This window comes from Chiloscyllium punctatum, chromosome 49 (genome assembly GCF_047496795.1).
Source record: "Chiloscyllium punctatum isolate Juve2018m chromosome 49, sChiPun1.3, whole genome shotgun sequence".
Taxonomy (NCBI): Eukaryota; Metazoa; Chordata; class Chondrichthyes; order Orectolobiformes; family Hemiscylliidae; genus Chiloscyllium; species Chiloscyllium punctatum.
Genome location: NC_092787.1, coordinates 19,159,049 through 19,178,787, shown reverse-complemented (window position 1 = coordinate 19,178,787; position 19,739 = coordinate 19,159,049). Strand labels below are relative to the sequence as shown.

The following is a 19,739-nucleotide window of genomic DNA, read 5'->3' as shown; positions in this document are numbered from 1 at the left end:
AGGTCAAAATACTGGAATTCCCAGCCGAATGGTATTATGGGTTTAACTACACCAAATGCAGTGCAGCAGATCAAGAAGGCACGTCATTACCACCTCCTCAAGGGCAACTAACCACAGGTAATAAATGTTGGCCAGCCAATGACACCCACGTCCCACAAGTGAACAACAAAATCTGTGCTGGTGAGAAAAACAACTTGTGAAAATGACCATCAACTGAAAAATCAAGATCATCTACAAGTTTCAACAAACCTATGGAAGCAGGACACACTCTAATCGTCGCTTCTTTGTAAGTTTATAACTGAACTTTGTCTGTGTGTTTGTATTACTTTGTAATAAAATTCCTCTTTCTTTCACTAAAGAAAATTTTGCAATTGGTTCCTTCATGTTGATCTGGTGATTATGTTTTTATTGAAATGTGATAGTTGCAAGTTAAAATGAATAATAATATGTTGAGACAGAGAAAGGGTTAAAGAGGTGATAATCCTCTTTACTTCGGGTTGAGACCCGAAAGTCAGTGAATGCAGTTTCTCACTATAAACAATATCAAAATCTCTCATAACTTTAAACAACTCTATTAAATTTCAATTTCTCTTTCTCTGCAAAAAGAATAGTATTAGTTAACTTAGTCCCTTCACATAACTGCATAAAGATTGAATAGTCAAATATGTAAATAGTAAGCTTCATCAGAAGTGATGTAAGAGATCATATGACAGAAATATTGTATTGTAGGAACCGCTGCCACCTCCTCAAGCTTCCAATGTTCGTTCCAACCATCACCTCCCCTGAAAATCAAGGTTCCAGTTTCTGATAATTTTGACAAAAAATAGACTCTCACCATTAACTGGGCAGGGAAGTATGACTTTATCTCTGGCCAACCGCTCTTGTTCAGCATTAATTAGGGCAATGTCTTCAGCAAAAAACGGTGGTTCTGATGAAACATAAATGGTATCTGAAACATTTTTTGCATTTTTATAGTGTCTTGTGTGACCACCGAACATTCCAAAGCATATTACAGTCAATTAAATACTTTCAGTATAGTCACTATTATAATATAGGAAACATGATGATCAATTGATAAACAGCAAACTTCCACAAACAGCATTATGATAATAATCAAATTATGAATTTTTCTGATGTTGATTAAATGATAGATATTGAACAGGACCAGAGATAACTCCCCTACTCTTTTTTGAAATATTGCTATCGAATCGTTTATATCCATCCAAGAAGACAAACAGGATATTACTGCAACATCTCATCGAAAAAACAGCACTTTCACTGGTGCAACAGCCCCTCAGAATTGTGCTGTCTTGGCAGGTTTGATACGTCCTGGATTGGGAACTGAACATTCAAAACTCCAACACGGAGGCAAGACTACTATCCACTGGAACACCTGGCTCATCAAAATGGCCAATGAAGCTTTTGCTTCCAACAACATCATCTGTATTAATAACTGAAAAGACCTCAAAGTGATGCCATTTACAAATTCTGTGCTGAGGCTGGAATATTGAATTATGTCATCTCACGTGGATATCTTACATTACACCTTACAAGGGGGCAAAATGAAAACAGTCTCCAACATCTTTGTAAATGCTAGTCTGTAGCCAGTTTCTTAGGAGACTGAATAATTCAGGAAGACACTTGGCAGCAATTTTAAATATTAGAAGAGGTTACAGCTATTTTGAAATGCTTGACCTCATTTAAATTGAATTAACAAATTAAGGTCTGAGTAATAGAGTCAGAGATATACAGCGTGGAAACATACCCTTTGGTCCAACTTGAAGGTGACCAAGGGTTTCTTGATGCAGGCTAGCAGTGGTACTGCAGTGGGCAATAACATATAACCTAGGCCAGCTTTGATCCACAGAATAAACTTTGCTCTTTTCGCCTGTTAGTGTTACAGCTTAACTGTGCAAGGCCTCTGCACCATAATCATGAAATCATTCCAGAGAGACAGGTATCCCATCACCAAGTCACATTTTTACACATGAAGGGTCGTTGATACTGATCTAGCTCCCTCAGAATGAATTGGATGTCTGATACTTCAGTTCTTAGCTGTCAGCCAGGGCTCACTAATTGGATCACATTAACAGCCTCAATTAGGGTACTCATATTCTATGAGGTCCACCTGGCTGACCTCATTACAATCACAGCATCCCTTCCGCTCTGAGTCCAAGGACAGAGGCTGGTTCTTCACTTTAGCTCCTCCTGGCACATTTTAGCACTGGGTCAGGTTCCTCCAACACTGCCTCTGATACAGGTGACGTGTAACATACATCTTGCACCCGGAGCGTCTCAAAAAAGTTCATTTGCTTCCTCATGATTCCAAGGTATCTCTGATGCTTGACAGAGAGGGAAAACCCATGGGTTCTGGAACATTTGAAAAGGTTGCCAAGAAGCCAGGCACGTTTCTCTCCTCCAGTTTGTGAGATTGCAGCTTTCATTTGATCTATGTGCTTGTACGGGACCGTAACACCTACCCAAACTTTATATATCACTGGACCTGATCTCGCATTGACCATGTCTCTTATCCATGCAGGGCTATTCCCCTGGTTGCTACACCAAACGTCGTGCCCTGTAGTAAACTGTCTCTCTCACTTGACAGAGTTTTGTGTCCAGCACTGGCATTCCTGATGCCATTTCACCCTCACCTTGAGGTCCAGGAAGATCAGATTTAACCTGGTGTGGCATCTCCTCCCCATTAGCAACTCTATTGGAGCTTTCCCTGTTGTTACATGAGGGGAGGTCCTATAATCCAACAGGAACTGGGATAGTTTGGCATCAAGTGAAGCTGTCGGCTGTTTCTTTAAGCCTGCCTTCAATGTTTGGACTGCTTTTTCTGCCAGGCCATCCAATGATGGATGATATGGAGCTGTCCTTATATGTCGAGTGCCATTCGACAATAGGAAATACTCAAATTCCCTGCAGGTAAATGATGACCCATTATCTGTGCAACATTTCCAGGAGTCCGTGCATTTGCAAAAGATGTGTGCAAGTTTTCTATCATCATCTCTATGTTTGACAAATGAACGTCCAGCCACTTTGAGTGGGCGTCCACAATAACTAAGACCATCGAGTCCATGAAAGGACCAGCACAGTCGGCATGTATCTGAGTCTAGGATTTACCTGGCCATTCCCGAAATTAATATTTATGGCAATAATTTCTGTCCTTGTTGACAGTCTCTGCATTGCCCCACCAATGCAGCTATGTCTGCATCCAACCCTGGCCACCAGATGTAACTTCTCACCAACATCTTCATTTTGGAAATCCCTGGAAGACCCTTGTGGAGTGCAGTATCTGGTGACAACCTTTGCTCAGGACAATGACTCTTGCTCTCCATAACAATATGCCATTCTCTACTGTGATGTGGTCTCTCCAGGACAAATAGTTTAATTTCTGGCCCTTTGGTTTCACCCATCACCACCAGCTGTTTCAGTTTTGCCAGGACCAGATCTTTCTGCGTACAAAGGCTGATATTGTCAGCTGTGATTGGAAGGGTGCCAGAAAATTAAAAACCATTACCGACACTTCCAGGGCGGTGCCACCGGTGGTGTATCTGCCAGCGGGAGGTGGTTCAATGCATCCACATTTGCTACTTGGCCTCCTGGCATGGTATTCACACTTATAATTATACGCACTTAGAACTAAAGCCCACTATCAAATTTGCCCTGAGGTTATGGGCGGCACTACATTGTCCACTATGTAGATCCAGCAGGGGCTTGTGCTCTGTTATTTTTACAACTTTATGTCCAGAAAGGTATTTGTGGAACTTCCTGAATCCAAATATGACTGCAAAAACTTTCTTCTCTATATGCGCATATATTCATTCGGCATCAGCCAAAGTCCAGGAAGAATATCGAGTATTCCTCTCCATTGGGTCAGCTAGGAGCTAATATCACCCTAATGCTGTAAGGGGGAGTATTGCATGTCAATACCAGATCTTGCTTGGGATCATAGTGTACCAACATCTTAGAGGATGATACCTGTTTCTTCACTTCCCTGAAAACTATGGCTTGGCTATGTGACTGTTTCCAAGGCTGACCTTTTTTTAAGAGATGAAAGGAAAGTATCATGATGGTGACCAGGTGAAATCTCAGTAAGTAATAACTCAACAACTCAAGGAAAGACCTCAGCTCCGGTCCTGTCGTGGGAGCTGAGTCACCTTTGATTGCCCTCATTTTCTCTTCCAACAGGTATAATCTGGTCTTGATAACTCTGTGGCCCAAGTAGGTCACTTGGGGTGCCTGGAATACAAAGTTTTTCCCTTCCAAGGCATACACCTGCGAGGGAGAAACGTCAAAGAACTATGTCCAAGTTCTCAAAGAGCTCTTTATTGGTGTTCCCTGTCATTAGCATGTCATCTAGATAAATGACTTTGTAAAATTTTCTCCATCATCCACTGGAAAATTGCACAGGTTGACGATACTCCAAATGGTAGTCTTGTATATTGGTTCAAACCCTTATGGGTATTAATTGTAGCACAGTTCTGTGAATCCTCATCTAACTGCAATTGCAAGTATGCATGTCTCTCGTCCAGCTTCATAAAGGACAGCTGCCCTGCCAGCTTTGCATATAAATCCTTTATACAAGGTTTTGGGTATTTATCCAGCTGCAAAAAAACAGTTTAGCATTCATTTAAAATCTGCCCAAAGGTAAACCAACCTGTTAGGTTTTACAATCGGTGATTGCCCATTCCACAAACTGCACTGGTTGGACAATGCCTGCGTTTTCTAAATTCTGCCTCTACTTCTGAGGCAAATGTCACGGGGAGACCCTTGCAGAATTGTGGACTTACTTCCTGGTCTAGTCCCTAGAGTTTCTGGAAAAACTTCCGGGTATGTACTTAGGATTTCACCCAGGCAGCTGTTTTCTAATTGGAAAATGTTGAGCCAACCTCGGTGAATCTTTCTCAACCAATTTCACTCCATCAAGCTTGGGAACGAATCTTTTACTACAATTAATGGTAACTGAACCAGTTGCTTCGCATTACAGACCGGAACGGAAGTTGTATACTTAACCTGTAAAGGTTTCCTGGTACAGGTTTTCAGTCTAAATGAGATTTAGCATAAATTTAAGGGTTGGAGTCCAGAGAAAATTTTGTTAAAGTTTAGTTCTGCGATCATTGAAACATCTGTGGCGATATCGACCTCTATGAGAACTGGCTGACCATTCAATCAGATGTTTATTTTGATTGGTGTGTATTCCCTGGATACTGGCCTATGAGTTCTCTTACTCACTTTAGGTCGAGTGGGACTCTTTTGCTGTTTTGAGTCCACATACCGGCAAACCACAATTGCTTGCCAGCTCAGATCCTGCAGAGAATTTTAACCGCTTGGCCCAGGTTTGGCATTGTTTTGGGGTTTTGCTGTGGGCTAACCTGGAATACCTCTGTTTAGGATATGTCCTGAGTCAGGCTATGCAATTGCCTTCACTCAAGTTCAAGGACTGGTGAGTGTGGCTGCTTCAATCAGAATACTCGGCAACTCATATGCTCCACTTGCTACATTTGCCAATGATAAAAGCCAGTTGCAGTGCCTGCTTGAAATCCCAGTTGGGCATCAGCTAGTAGGCGCTTTTGCATGTTACATCATTAATCCCACACACCAAACTGTGTCTAAGCATCAGATTAAAGGTTAAGCCAAAGTCACAAGCCTCTGCTAATCATCTCTACCTCATCAATAATCCCAATATGGACTTCCTTGGCTCTCAAATTGTTGAGTAAAACCAAGAGCATCTCAGAATAATGGAAGGCTTGGCGCCGTAAAATTCCTCAAATAAATCTGTCAAGTCTTGAAAGGTTTTAGTATCTCGTGCCTCAGGGAAAGTTAGGTTCCTAATAACTGAAAAAACTGCAAGTCCACAAGCAGTCAAAAGAATTACTTGTTGCTTTTCATCTGCTCCTAAATCATTTGCCTGGAAAAAGTAATGCATTCTTTTCACATACTGGGCCCAGTCTTTGTCAGCAGGATCAAACAAGTCAATCTTCTCAAATAATGATGCCAGAAATTTTTATTCAAATTCAAGGACGACTCTTGCAAGTGAATTTCTTCAGGAGCATGCTTTTCTTTTGTCACAACTGAAATAACTCCACAGAGGTTGGTATCCTATCACCAAGTCACCCTTTATTTACATGTGTCCTTGATACTGATCCAGCTCCCTCAAAGCCAGCTCTCAGAGTGAACAGGATGTCTGACACTTCTATCTATATCTGTCAGCCAGGGCTCCCTGATCAGAACAGACGAATAGTCGCAACCAGGGAACGCATATTCTGTGAGGTCCACTTGGCTAATCCCATTACAATCATGATGATCAGGCTGGTCAGAGAGTGCATAATATATGCTATTCCATTATAAAATGGTCATTGGGTCCGATGTACATCATACAATCCAAATTTGCAAATTAAAAGTGGCCTACCACATGAAACAGGCTTTGGACACCCAAGAGATACCACTTGGGAGAAAGGAATCAAGTTAATCACCACAATTAATAGATCATTCCATCTACTGACTCCATTTTGAGTTTTTAATTCCATTTACATTAATCTTGACACATTTAAATATCTCAACTAATTCTGATGTTCCATTCCCCTGTAACACACCACTTGCTTCAACTTGGGAAAAACAAATTCAACATCCAAAAGCAGGAATGATATTTCCTCCAACTGCGAGCTCTAGAATAGTGCTTCCCAAAAGTTTTTCTCTGTGACCCCCACTGTCATAACATCTCGGTGATAACTGTTGAAGCAGGAGGACAGCTGAACAGCTGTCAGAGGTTCTCAGTTGGCCATTGGTACCTCAATTCTAGCAACCCTAAACTATCAGTTTGCAAGACCTTCCTGATGAAGGGCTTATGCCCAAAACGTTGATTCTCCTGTTCCTTGGATGCTGTCTGACCTGCTGTGCTTTTCCAGTGCCACACTCTTGACTAAGATGAAGGGGAGTTTATTCACTCAGTTGAAATTTCAATATTCTCTGCCCAGATTGTTGTGGAGGCCCAGTCATTAAATATATTCAAGACTAAGATTGATAGATTTAGATATATTAAGGGATTTGGAGATAATGCAGGAAAATGATATTGAAAGACTGGTCATGTGTAGCCGAATTGTTGAGCAGACTCAAGGGACCAAATTGCCTATTTCTGCTTCCATATGTATGTATATTCAAACCAGTCCCAGCCTCAGTGCAGTTCCTACAGGATAATATGAAGGAAACTAGTTGCAGACACCTGACATTGTTTGTGCCTAATGTGGCTTGAGGCTGTGACATAAACAGTTCTAATGCACACTTACCCAAGACTTCCAGTGTCATTTGAGTCATATCATGTCCAGCATTATTGGTTGCTTCACAACGATAAATCCCAGCATCAGAGAGTTCCACGTCTGCAATGTTGATTGAGCCATCAGGACCATCCAGTGAATCTGTGGCACCCTGCAGCAGGGCTTCATCATCCTTATACCACCTGATTTTTGGAGTTGGATCACCATGTGCCAGGCAGGGAAGGTCAATGGACTGACCTACGATTACCTTCAGGAGATGATGAGACAGATGGATTTTGGGAGGAACTAGAAAGAGGAAAAAGAAAAAGTAAAAATGAATTGACATCACACAAATTCTTGTGCTCAACCTAGTCTATTTGCAGAATCATTCAATAATGACAGGAAGGAAGGAGGTCAGTTAACCTGTCATGACTATGCTGGCTCTTTGCTAGGGCAATTCAACTAGTTCCAAGCCCCTGGATTTTCCCCTTAAGCCTGCAATATCTTTCTCTTCAAAATGATCCAATTTTCTTTCAAAAGCCACAAATGCATTGACCTCCTCCACATTCTCAGGCAGCACATTTCAGACTATAATCACTTGCTTTGTAACAATTGTATCCTCATTTCCTGCTTGCCAATCACTTTAAAATCTACTTTACGAACAATGGGAACAGTTATTTTTCCTAGACATGATGTTCAAATCCCTCATGATTTTGTTTCCTGGGAAAGGTTTCTGCAAAAATACTGGTCAACAAACAAACACAGTGTTAGTTAGGAAACAAGGGATAACACCATCACAACATCCACTCGTCTATTAAATAGTGGCATGAATCTTTTAACATCTGAGAGGATGGATGGAGCATCAAACTGAATAATTAATCTATTTCTTTATAGCCTTGAAAATTTTCCCTTGCGTGCACGTTGTAAACCTGTAAGAATTTATAACCTTAAGCCATGTGTGTTGCAAGCCCCTGACAAACCCCTCCTATGCCTCACCGCAGAAAAGCAAGGGGCTGCGCTTGCAAAATTCAGCAAGACTCCTTCCAGCGAGAGCAGAGCCTTTATCTTAAGCCAACTCCATCCTATTTGCTGCTAAGTTGTTCAAATCTGGGATTGTGTCTCCTCTCAAACAAGATATTTAGGATCAGTCAACAACCTTGGAACCAAACTCTATACAGTAATTAAGGAGTCAAGAAAACAAATGGACAAAATGAAGCAGAGATAAATAATCTTACCTTGAACAATGAGTTGCAATGTCAGTGAGGCATTCCCTGCTCTGTTTATAGCTGAGCATTTGTAGAGACCACTGTCAGATGCTCTTGAGTCCAAGATCATCAGTGACCCCAATGGCAAGACTGTGTACCTAAATGGTAACAAAAGCAGGCACATCAGAAAAGGGAAAAGTTCTACAATTCAAAGTTAATTTATTTATTGGTGAGTTGGTCAATGCATCAAGACACCACTCTCGGGCTAGAGTTTGAAACCAGCTGGACTGAAGCAATGGAGTCTTCATCTCAGCCAGTGGTAAGCACCTTAAATCAAAAATGAGTCAGGAGCAGTTTTCTGTATTAAAGTAGGAAATGCATATGGACATGATTGTGACGCAGAGAAGAAGAATAAAAAGAATGTACAGTACTAGAGAGAGTTGTAATCAGTAATCTGTAGGTTAGAATGTCAATTTAGTTTTCAGGACCTAGTAAGAGGCAGACAATAGTTATTCTTAGATAAGGCAGAAACAAACTCTGAGGAGGAATGGTATAGCTACAGTAGCCTCAAGGGTGTGATAGACACACCCAATGCCAAGACCTATGCCCGGACAAAATCCATGACAGTGAGACAACAGAAGCTTGAGCCCATGGAAACAGTCCATGGTGATAGCCATATGAATAAAAATTAGATTTAACCTGCCTCATAAAAATGGACTTAGCACAAAACTGCTCCAAAACTGGTGCTAACTTATTAATATCATGCCTGAAAAGTCACAAAGATGGCAAACACTAGAATTATCTACATTGGGTTGGAGTCACTTAGAGTTTGGGTCTGTGTCCCTGTCCAAGTATAAAGTAAGCATTTTACTCTGTAACACTCAAGAAGCTTGACATCCAGACAAAGCAGCCAACTTGATTAGCATCACATCCACAGGCATCCACTCTCTCCACCCCTGATGCTCAGTAGCTGCAGTATATAACCCAAGATGCACTGCAGTAATTCACCAAAGATCCTTGGACAGCACCTTCCAAAGCCACGATCACTTCCATCTAGAAAGATAAGGGCAACAAATGCACAGGAACACCACCTGCATGTTTCCCTCCCAGCCACTCAGCATCCTGACTTGGAAATATATCGCCATTCCTTTGCTTATGCAAAGGAATCGTGGAATCCTGGAATTGCCTTCCTAAGGGCATTGTGGGTCAACCTACAGCATGTGGACTGCAATGTTAGAGAAGATAGCTCACCACCACCTTCTCAAGGGCAACAAGGGACTGGTAACAAATGTGGTCAGTCAGCGATGCCCTTATCACATGAGTGAATAAAACAAAATTTACACCAATACTCCTTACAGCTACATCTTGATTTACCTTGCATCATTTCCCTTCTCTCCTCACGCCCTCTACTACTCACTGCCTCACTCCTTAGTTTTACACGCACAGTGCATGCATGAACCATAAAACTGTTGAGAGAAAGGCCGTTATGAACATATTAGTTTTAGAAGTGAACTGCAAAGACAGCTAAACTCAGTCTGATTTTGCTGATAAAACCGCAAAAAAAATTAGCTGGGAATGAAGAGACAGATAAACAATGCATCATAACTTGGAATACTTCTGACTCACTTAGCAGTATTTTGGTCACATTTCAATGAAATTTCCACTGAAATCACAAGGGAAAACTATTTCCAAAAAGAAACAAATGATATTATAAAAGTATATTTTTGGATCCAGATTTTTTTAAAATATTATGATCAAGGAAAGTGATATCAGTGTTGGATGTGGAATATTTGAGACCTTTCCCCAGCTAATGTCAGATTCAATTGCTCAAAAAATAATTATCAAATGAAAATTTAAATGCAAATCTCAATACACCTTAAACTCTATCTCAGATTAGTACTTCCAACTGCTGCAAATGATACAATTATCCCTTGTTTAGCATTCCTAATGTGTTCCTAAAGCAAAGTGTGCTAAACGAATTTGTGCTAAAGGAAAATTACTTTCCCAATTGAAACCATGTAATAAGGAATGGTTATGTTCATGACATGTGCAATGTTTAAATCAAAATCTTAGTGATTGCGTATAAACCTAACTGGCTTAAGATCTTTCTTCATTTTAATATTATAACCACCTTATTACTTTTGCTAACTTTCAACTTTAATTACCTCCGATTGCAGCCCCTCTCTGCTGCCCTCTCCTGATTTCTTCACTCCCTCCTGAGTTTATTATATGTGAAGGAATGGATTGGAGATTGTTACAAATGGAATTCTGCAAAAGGTGACGCATATAACACATAGGTTGACATAAAGCCCGGCCAGGTCTCAATCAACAGAGGTGTGAATCCAGCAGCAGGCAGAACCAAATGAAAAGGTGAAAATGTTCATTGGACTTTCAGACAAAAAAAAATCTGCATTTAGTTCTTAACTGGCTCAGATCTGCAGAATAAACTGCCAACATATGAACAGGAGCAGGCCATTCACCTTTTTTAAGTTTGTAAACTTCCTGGATGCCCTGCCAGTGACTGCTGGTAATACCCAACTGAGGATCCAGTCCTGCCAAAACTGAAAGAGTCGGTGGTGATGGGGGAAACTAAACAGCCACCACAACCAGGGTTGGAACCTTTCTGGTCCTGGTGAGAGCAGATTGCTGTAACAAGATTTATTGTCCTGAGTAAAGGTCGCCAACAGATACTTGCCGAACTCCACCAGGGTCATCCAGAAGTTTCCAAAATGAAAATGTTGGCAAGAGGTAATGTCTAGTGGCCAAGATTGGATGCCAATATGGCAGAGTTGGTGGGACAGTACCCAGAGCGCCAACAAGAACAAAAATTACCATCAGTAGCCCCCCAACATTTGTGGGAATTGCTGGGTAAACCGTTGACTTGGTTGCAAGTTGACTATGCCCGTCCTTTCACACGCTCAACCTACATATTCACATGATACTAAACTGTCCCTGTTCCTATTTGATTGTAGGATCACCCCCACAGGACTACAGGGATAATTCCAGTAGAGTTGCTGAAAGGGAGAAGATGCCACACTAGGTTAAACCTGATAGCCCTGGACCTGGGGGTGAGGGTGAAATGGCAGTAGGAATGCAATGCTGGCCACATGCCTCCAGTAAGTGAGAGACAGTTTATTTCAGGAGACGAAGTGTGTTGTCAAAACCACAGAAGTGGTATTGCATAGGTCTGAAGCAGGGCCAATGCGAGATTAGATCGCATGACACACCAAGTTCAAGTAGGTGAGGCTGTCCTAAACAAACATATAAATCACATAAAGTCGCTATTATGCACACAGAGCAGGAACAATATGTGCCTGGCCCCTCAGATTAGACGTCAGAAACCGTAGGTTCCCCCCCCCCCCCCCCCCCCTCCATCTAGTGTTCAAGAAACCTCAGAGTGCAAGATGGATGCAGCCTCAATACTGTTACCACCTGAGGATGAGGAGGAAACTCTCTCGAGATGCCCTAGGCCCAAGTGACAGGCTACAGTCAAAAGAACCAGATCTGGGGTGAAAATTTCCCAGAAGAAGCTACAAGAAAAAGAACAGGTGCAAAGAAGAAGGATGTAGAGATTGGAACAAGGGCAAGGTGAACCCTCATTGGCTATGAGATCCTTGACTGAGATTGGCCCAGGTTAACAATCAGGGAGTCCTGGCTAACAGACATGAACAGGAGATTCAGAAAAGTCTCCCCATTCTAGGGACTGGCTCTGAGCTGGCTGGTCAGAGGCCATGTACTGCGCACATAAACGATGACTTGTTAACAGGATGCAGGGTCTGTGTAGTTATTTTAGCTAAACTGCGTGTTGTCGTATGCATCCTCAATGCATTAACAAATAGAAACATTTGAGTCAAATTAATAAGGTGCTCAACAGTTCTGAGGAAAAGTCACACCTTCTTGTAATGTTCTGTATGTAAATAATATTAGTGATTTAATGATTAATAATGAAAACTCTCACCATTTTGAAGAACAGATCAACAAACCTAAAAATGCCAACAGTCATTAAGAGGTGTGTCTGATTTGATTTACACACTTAGCAATATTCTCACTGCCTGATTCGGACAGATGGGACCAGCTGTGACATTATCAAGTTACTGGAAAACATTGGCTTCCAACCAAATCTGACTGGAAAAATGGATTTTTAACCTCATGTGAATTTGCTAGGATTGTGCGACAGCAGCAATAACACACAGCCCACGAGCAGAACAGGACACACCTAGGGTTCTGTGCTTAGGTTGTGGCCTGGATTCATACTACTGAGCTTAAAACAAAAGCAAGGATTAGACTTAGATTTTAGCCTGACAAAAAAACTAGAGATATTTTTTTCATGCAAAGAATTAAGAATACGATACGACCCAATCGAGTTAATCAAAATTAGTAGGTACTGACATGACATAAATTACATTAAAAAACTATTCCTAGCAGTCATTGCATCAGTAATAAAAAGGGAAAAATATAAGGTTTTCAATAATGGAGTAGAGAGGAGGGCTGGGAATTCCACCCTCAATTCCCTCAGTAACATTCCATCCAGACTGACTGGTTTTCCTGCTTTGAGGATTGTCAATCTCTCTCTAGCAACCTCATTTGACAAGAAAATCCAGAGGCTCAGGCAAATGTCATATAGACACAGGTTCACGTCCCATAATGGAAGCTGGTGGAATTTGAATTCAGTCAATTAATCAAAAACCTCCAAAGTATGTCCTCTTTCAAACATTACAAAAAAGGAGGCAAGAAGTTAATGCTTTTTTTCTTGCACTCATTAGGATTAGAATGCAAAAATCTGGCTTGAGAAAAGGGAAATCAATTTATACCTCATGAGAAGAGGGTGCTGACTGGCATGGAGATGCAGCAAGAACAATCATCGTCAATTTTAATTCTCAGACCAAACAAGCAGACACTGATTGGTCAAGGTGCTGCTATGAGATTTATTTCCCAATAAGCAGTAGTTATGCTTCTGTTAAACCTCAAAAAGCTGAAATAGAGATTGGCAATCTCCTTGACCCCTTATTTCCATGAAAAAAACACATTGTATGTACAAATTACTTTTGCCGATATAAAACAAGGTCCTGTGTATTAATTGATGTAGCTTTCCGCACATTCAAGAACATCATAGTGTGAGCCCAACTGTGATAATCTTAAATTTGTTTCTAATTTAATTCTTGGTAGAATCCAGATTATTTAATAAATGATTTCCAATAGCAAAATCATATCTAGTGCATACATACTGTTCTGAGGGTTGCAAATATCGGCTGGTTTTGCATATTTGGTGCGCTGCCCACTGCAATTGATCAACGGAACATATTCTTCACCGCAGTGTGCTGGACTCATTTACCAGCCACAGCACTCTGCACACCCAATATCACTCTTTGGTAATGTTTCAACTTCTGTATGACTCAGAAATTATTGAAGACAAAGGGTTCAGGCAAGAGAGGTGGGAGGATGCTTGTGTCCAGAATGAACATCAGCGTGGTCCAGCCTGATGTTGTGATGTATCATTCTGTGATGCTATGTTGAGACATGTGATGCACCATCATAAACTGTGGACAAAGCAACATCCACGTTAGCTTTAGAAAGGGAAGCATAGAGATATTTGGAAGAGAAATGCAGAATAGTTAGGGCAGGAGAATGAGATCATGTGATAAGGATGTTGTACAATCTTATAACACTACTGACAAAACCAATAACCAACTCATGACTGTCAGGCATACCAAAACTGTCACCTCTGTTTACTAACATTTCAAATCTTGATTAGCTTGGTATACTTTTGCTCATGAACTTTGAACCATACGCAAAATTTGGGAAATCAGCAAAATAGCTTTTAAACATTGATGGTTAGAAATGCCAAGGTCCTGTAATTCAACCAGAACAGCATTTTATTTTTCTTTTGTAAAGTTTCACATGGAAAGCCAAAGCTTAAACCCAAACTGGCAAAGGACAAAAAGAAAAATTAGAGTGATCATATTTAATGGTTAGATTGCGGACAGCTGAGACCACAACAGATATTGTCTCATCCACAATGATCTAATCAACCAGAAGGTGAACAACAAGCATATCTGCATCTGTTTGTTGCAGAAAGGAAACTCAATGCAGCCAGATAGAATATTAGTCCTTTTCCTTTCCCAGAGAAGCATACCAGGTATATTCTGAAAATCTGATGACTTCATCAAAACCCATTTGTCTATGGAACCAAGTCAACTCTAGGAATAGACAAGGCACTATCTTTCTGATATCTTGTCTGGACAAGTCAGGATACGCTCGCATCCTTACATAAGTTCAAGATATAATGTCTTCTGAAAGAGCAATTAAATAGACAGTCAACTACATAACTATACATGCTCACTTAAAATATCAGCATTGACAACTTGGGGTAATGATCTCCAAAACAATCAAGGCATCTGGTTTCAAGGCTCACTCATGATTTCAAAGAGACACCAAAGTGAGCTATAATGGTAGACAAACACAACAGTAATATATTTATAAGATAATTAAAATAAAAAATTGTCTCAAAGCTCTTCATGAGAAGGTTTTAAAAGAAAATATGATACTGTGGTACCAAAAGTGGTCAGAAATGTAGATTTAATGTTTGAAAGGAACAGAGTGAGATAGAGAATGGAGAATCTTAGGGAAGGAATTGCACAATTTGAAGCCAAGACAACTGAAAGCAAGGGCAGCAGTGGTTGAGCAATTAAATCTGGGGCGTACAAGTATTAATGAAGTGTAAATATCACTGATGGTTGTGGGGCTGGATTTGGTTACAAAGATGATGATGTCTTGGATATGAAAACAAGGATAAGAATTTTAAAATTAAGACATTCTTTGATGAGGAGCCAATGTAGGTTAGTGAGCTCAGGGATGAGAGGAGAATGGGAGTTAATAGGATTTATGACATAGAGAGCAAGGTTTTGGGTGACCTCAAGTTTACAGAGCGTAAAATGGTGGTTACCAGTTCTTCAAAACAGTCAAGCCTAGAGGTGATAGATGCACAAATAAGTATTTCAGCAATCTTACAATCCTACACCTCATTCCCAACAGTTCAACATTGACAACTCAGAACAGAGCAGGCAATTAGCAGGTCGTAAGTTTGCTCATTGGGCTGGCAGGTTTGTTTTCTGATGTTTCATCACCATGTTAGGTAACATCATCAGTGAGCCTCTGCTGAAGCACTGGTGTTCCGCCCCACTTTCTATTTATGTATCTTGGCCTCTTAAAGTTGGTGATATAATTTCTGGTTCCTTTTCTCAGAGGTTGGTAAATGGAATCCAAATAAAAGTGTTTATTGATTGAGTTCTGGTTTGAACGCCAGGTGTTTAGGAATTCCTGTGTAGCTCATTCCTGATGAAGGGGTTTTGCCCAAAACATCGATTTTCTTGCTCCTCTGATGCTGCCTGACCTGCTGTGCTTCTCAAGCACCACTCTAATCTTGACTCTGATCTCCAGCATCTGCAGTCCTCACTTTTGCCTTGTATCTTAGTTTAGCCTGCCCTAGGATGGATGTGTTGACCCAGTTGAAGTGGGGTCCTTCTTCATCTGTCTGAAAGGATACTAGTGATAGTTGGTCATGTCTTTTGGTGGCTAGTTGTGTTTGTGTATCCTGGTGGCTAGTTTTCTGCCTGTCTGTCTGATGTAGCGTTTGTTATAGTCCTTGCATGGTATTTTGTATATGACAACACATCCATCCTAGGACAGGCTAAACAGAGACACGCACAGGGATTCCTAGAGGCATGGCATTCAAACCGGAACTCCATAAATAAACACATCGATTTGGATCCCATTTACTAACCTCTGAGAAAAAAACTGGAAATGATATCATGCACCTTAAGATACCTAGATACAGAAACAGAGAGGGGACAGAACACCAGGCTTCAACAGAGGCTCACTGATGTTACCTAGCATGGTGACGAAATATCTGAAAACAAACTTACCAGCTTAGCGAGCAAACTTACAACCTGAACCTGAACCTGAGCTACAAATCTTCTCAAAAATCACAAACCTTCAAAACTCCTGACCACTTATGAGTAGATCGCATTTTGTTCAAGTTGCTCTTCATGGCAAGATTCAGGTAGAAAATAAAATATGTGTGGAAGGAACAGGGCAATATAAGCCTGGTTAGAAGAGGGCTTTCTCGTCCAATACTCTCATGTTTCCTTAATATGTATATGTTTCTTTACTGCATTATGAATAACATTCAAAATTCATATTAACATTCAGTTTGGGTTATGCTTTCAATGCAATTATTTGGCGCATTTGGCCTGTGAAGAGACATTTCCAGTCTTTCCAGGGGAAGCAGCATTTCACCTGTACCTCCTTCAATCTGGCAGACTGGATTAGCCGTATCCAATGTGGCCAATTCTACATTTGAGAAACTAAACACAGTCTGGGTGTCAGCTTTGCAGAACACTTCTGGCCCTTTGCAAGCATGACCACAATCTTCCTACAGCTCACATACCCACTTGTATATCCTTGGCATGCTGCAATGCTCCAGCAAATCACAGAGCAAACTGGAGGAACAACATCTCATCCTCAGACTAGGCATGTTACAACCTTTTGGCCTTAACTCTGAGTTCAACACCTTCAGACTGTGAACCCACTCCCATTCCTTCCTTTTCTTTTAGCTTTACTTGTAACATTCTCTGTCCTCTGTCCCCTCTCCCAATGGGACTGCCTGTTCTTTCCAGTCTGGCAGTTAGACACACCATTGTTCTGCCATTCTCAAATTTTGATCAATTAATCTGCACTATCAACACTCTTTCTTCCCCACCACTCCCCCACCACTATTGCATAAATGCCGCCCCATCCACACTTCACATTAACTCTGATGAAGAGACACCTAGACTTGAAACTTTATTTTGCTCTTTCTCCATGGATGCTACTGGACCTACTGTGATCTCCAGCATGTTTTGTCTTCAGTCCAGATTCCAGCATCTGCAGTAATTTGTTCCTACATCCTGTTTACAATAGGGCTTCCACCATGCTGATGAGTATCTGTAATGGGCACTTACCCCACAATAGGGCATAGTTTCCTCTGCTTGCTGTCTGTAAGCAAATGAAAACCAATTCTTTGCAATATGACAGTGATTTAATTGTATAAACTGTGCTCAGAAGAAGTCTTGTCGTGCTGTTTCCCATAACAAATACACCCTAGAAGGAATTGGGTGTATAAACATGCCTCAATAGACCCATAATGTTAAACAGCTCTGTAGCTTGGTTCATTTAGGCAACAAGTCACAAATTGTGGGCAATAGGTAACAATAATGTTCAGCTTGTTGCTAAATTTTCTTTGGGTTAACTTTTGTACTAGTCATTTTTCAGGTGAAATGTAAATCCACCCTCTCAGATTAATATAAAAGATGCATGGTACTATTTCAAAGAAGGGCAGAAGAGTCTTGGTGGTGACTGATATTATTCCTTCACAAAAGCAGATTTGACTGGTCATTATCAGTTGCTGTTTGTGGGAGCTTGCTGTTTTTAGATTAAGTTAAAATCGCACAACATCAGGTTATAGTCCAACAGGTTTATTTGGAAGTACTAGCTTTTGGAGTGCTGCTCCTTCATCAGGTAGCTGATGAATAAACCAGTTCCAAATAAACCAGTTGGACTATAACCTGATGTTATATGATTTTTAGCTTTGTCCACCCCAGTCCCACACCAGCATCTCCACATCATGTTTTTAGATTGACTGTTGGATTTTGTACATTTCAACACTGATTACATTTCAAAAGTACTTCAGTGACTGAAAATTGGAGCATTATGAGATTATGGAAGGCACCTTCAAATGATTTTTTGTCCTTCTTTCTTAAATAGACACAGCCAACTTACACAAACAAAAGGTTTCACAATAATCATGAGATAATGACCAGATTATCTGCTTTGAGTGAGAGATACAGAGTTAAGGTTTTGAGTCTGAAATGACTCTTCTTCAGAAATAAAAGAAGTTGAGTGTTTCTTTTGCTTTTATTTTAGTCTGGATCTCTGGATTACCAGTCCAGTGACAAAACCATGACACCATCATTTGAGGCATATCCTTCTAGTCCAATCTCTACCCATGCCTTGACTCACCAATCAAAGCTACATTTTGTGGAGTTCTCTGGCATTAATTCAATTAAGTGAACACCCTCTGCCACCAAAGACTTTGATCGGGTCAGTTTGGGGCAGTGGTGTCTCAGTATAAGATCTATAATCTATGGAACTGAGGACTGTGTCAAGGCTTCCACTTGAAGAAATGAGTATATCTGTAAATTACTAGAGAATTGCCTGCATTAGCATTGGCCAGAAAGTAAGGGAGAGAAGTGAAAACATTTGGAAAATCAATTTTTCTCTTCTTTTAGGGAATCCTTCAGAATTGACATTATTTGTGGGTCCTGAGATGACTAGATTAGATTACTTACAGTGTGGAAACAGGCCCTTCAGCCCAACAAGTCCACACCGCCCCGCCGAAGCGCAACCCACCCATACCCCTACATTTACCCCTTACCTAACACTACGGGCAATTTAGCACGGCCGATTCACCTGACCGGCACATCTTTGGACTGTGGGAGGAAACCGGAGCAAACCCAGAGGAAACCCACGCAGACACGGGGAGAACGTGCAAACTCTACACAGACAGTCGCCCGAGGCTGGAATTGAACCCGGGTCTCTGGTGCTGTGAGGCAGCAGTGCTAACCACTGTGCCACCGTGCCGCCTAAACAGACCAATAATGGATCTGCATACCCTGCCATAAGTGAGGTTGATGCTGTTTGCTGAAGGACGTAGTTGGTACGCATACATTCCCACCTGGTCCTTTCATTGTTCGAACCTGGTCTCCACCTGAGTATCTCCATCAGAGATGCTCAGAACAGCTGGCACCTTTGCAGATAATTCTTTTCCAGTTTGGGTGATCTTGGGCTATTGTTTGCTATAAATTGATGGGACCATTGTATTTTTTTCAGGGAGATTTTCGAGGAACTTGTTGCAGTGTTTCCCTTGCTCTCCTGGTAACCACTTCAGTTATGATGATGGAGCAGAATTCTGATGGAGCAGAATCCTCTTAATTCCGATTTGTTTTTTAAAACTAAAATTGCTATAAAAAGCTGTAGCTATAAATTGAGGGCCTAGTGGTATTGTCACTGGACTGTTAATTCAGAGACATAGGTCATGGGCTGGGGCCCCAGGTTTGAATTCCACTATGATGCTGGAATTTGAATTGAATAGCCATCTGAAATTAAGGTCTAACGATGACCGTTAAATTGTTGTAAACTGTCAGAAAAACAAAACCATCTGGTTCATTCATGTCCTTTGGGG

The 19,739-nt window shown here is 41.0% G+C and overlaps 1 protein-coding gene across 3 annotated transcripts in view; it reads right to left on the bottom strand.

Annotated features, from left to right (window-relative positions):
- LOC140469322 (hemicentin-1-like) overlaps positions 1-19,739 on the bottom strand; it is a 438,266-nt gene that overhangs the window by 249,588 nt on the left and 168,939 nt on the right. For all 3 annotated transcript variants that reach the window (XM_072565717.1, XM_072565718.1, XM_072565719.1), the window contains exons 23-25: positions 8,492-8,619; positions 7,290-7,562; positions 836-928 (exon numbers count right to left, since the gene is read on the bottom strand). In XM_072565717.1, the coding sequence (XP_072421818.1) occupies positions 836-928; positions 7,290-7,562; positions 8,492-8,619 (494 nt within the window). The remainder of the gene's footprint in view (positions 1-835; positions 929-7,289; positions 7,563-8,491; positions 8,620-19,739) is intronic.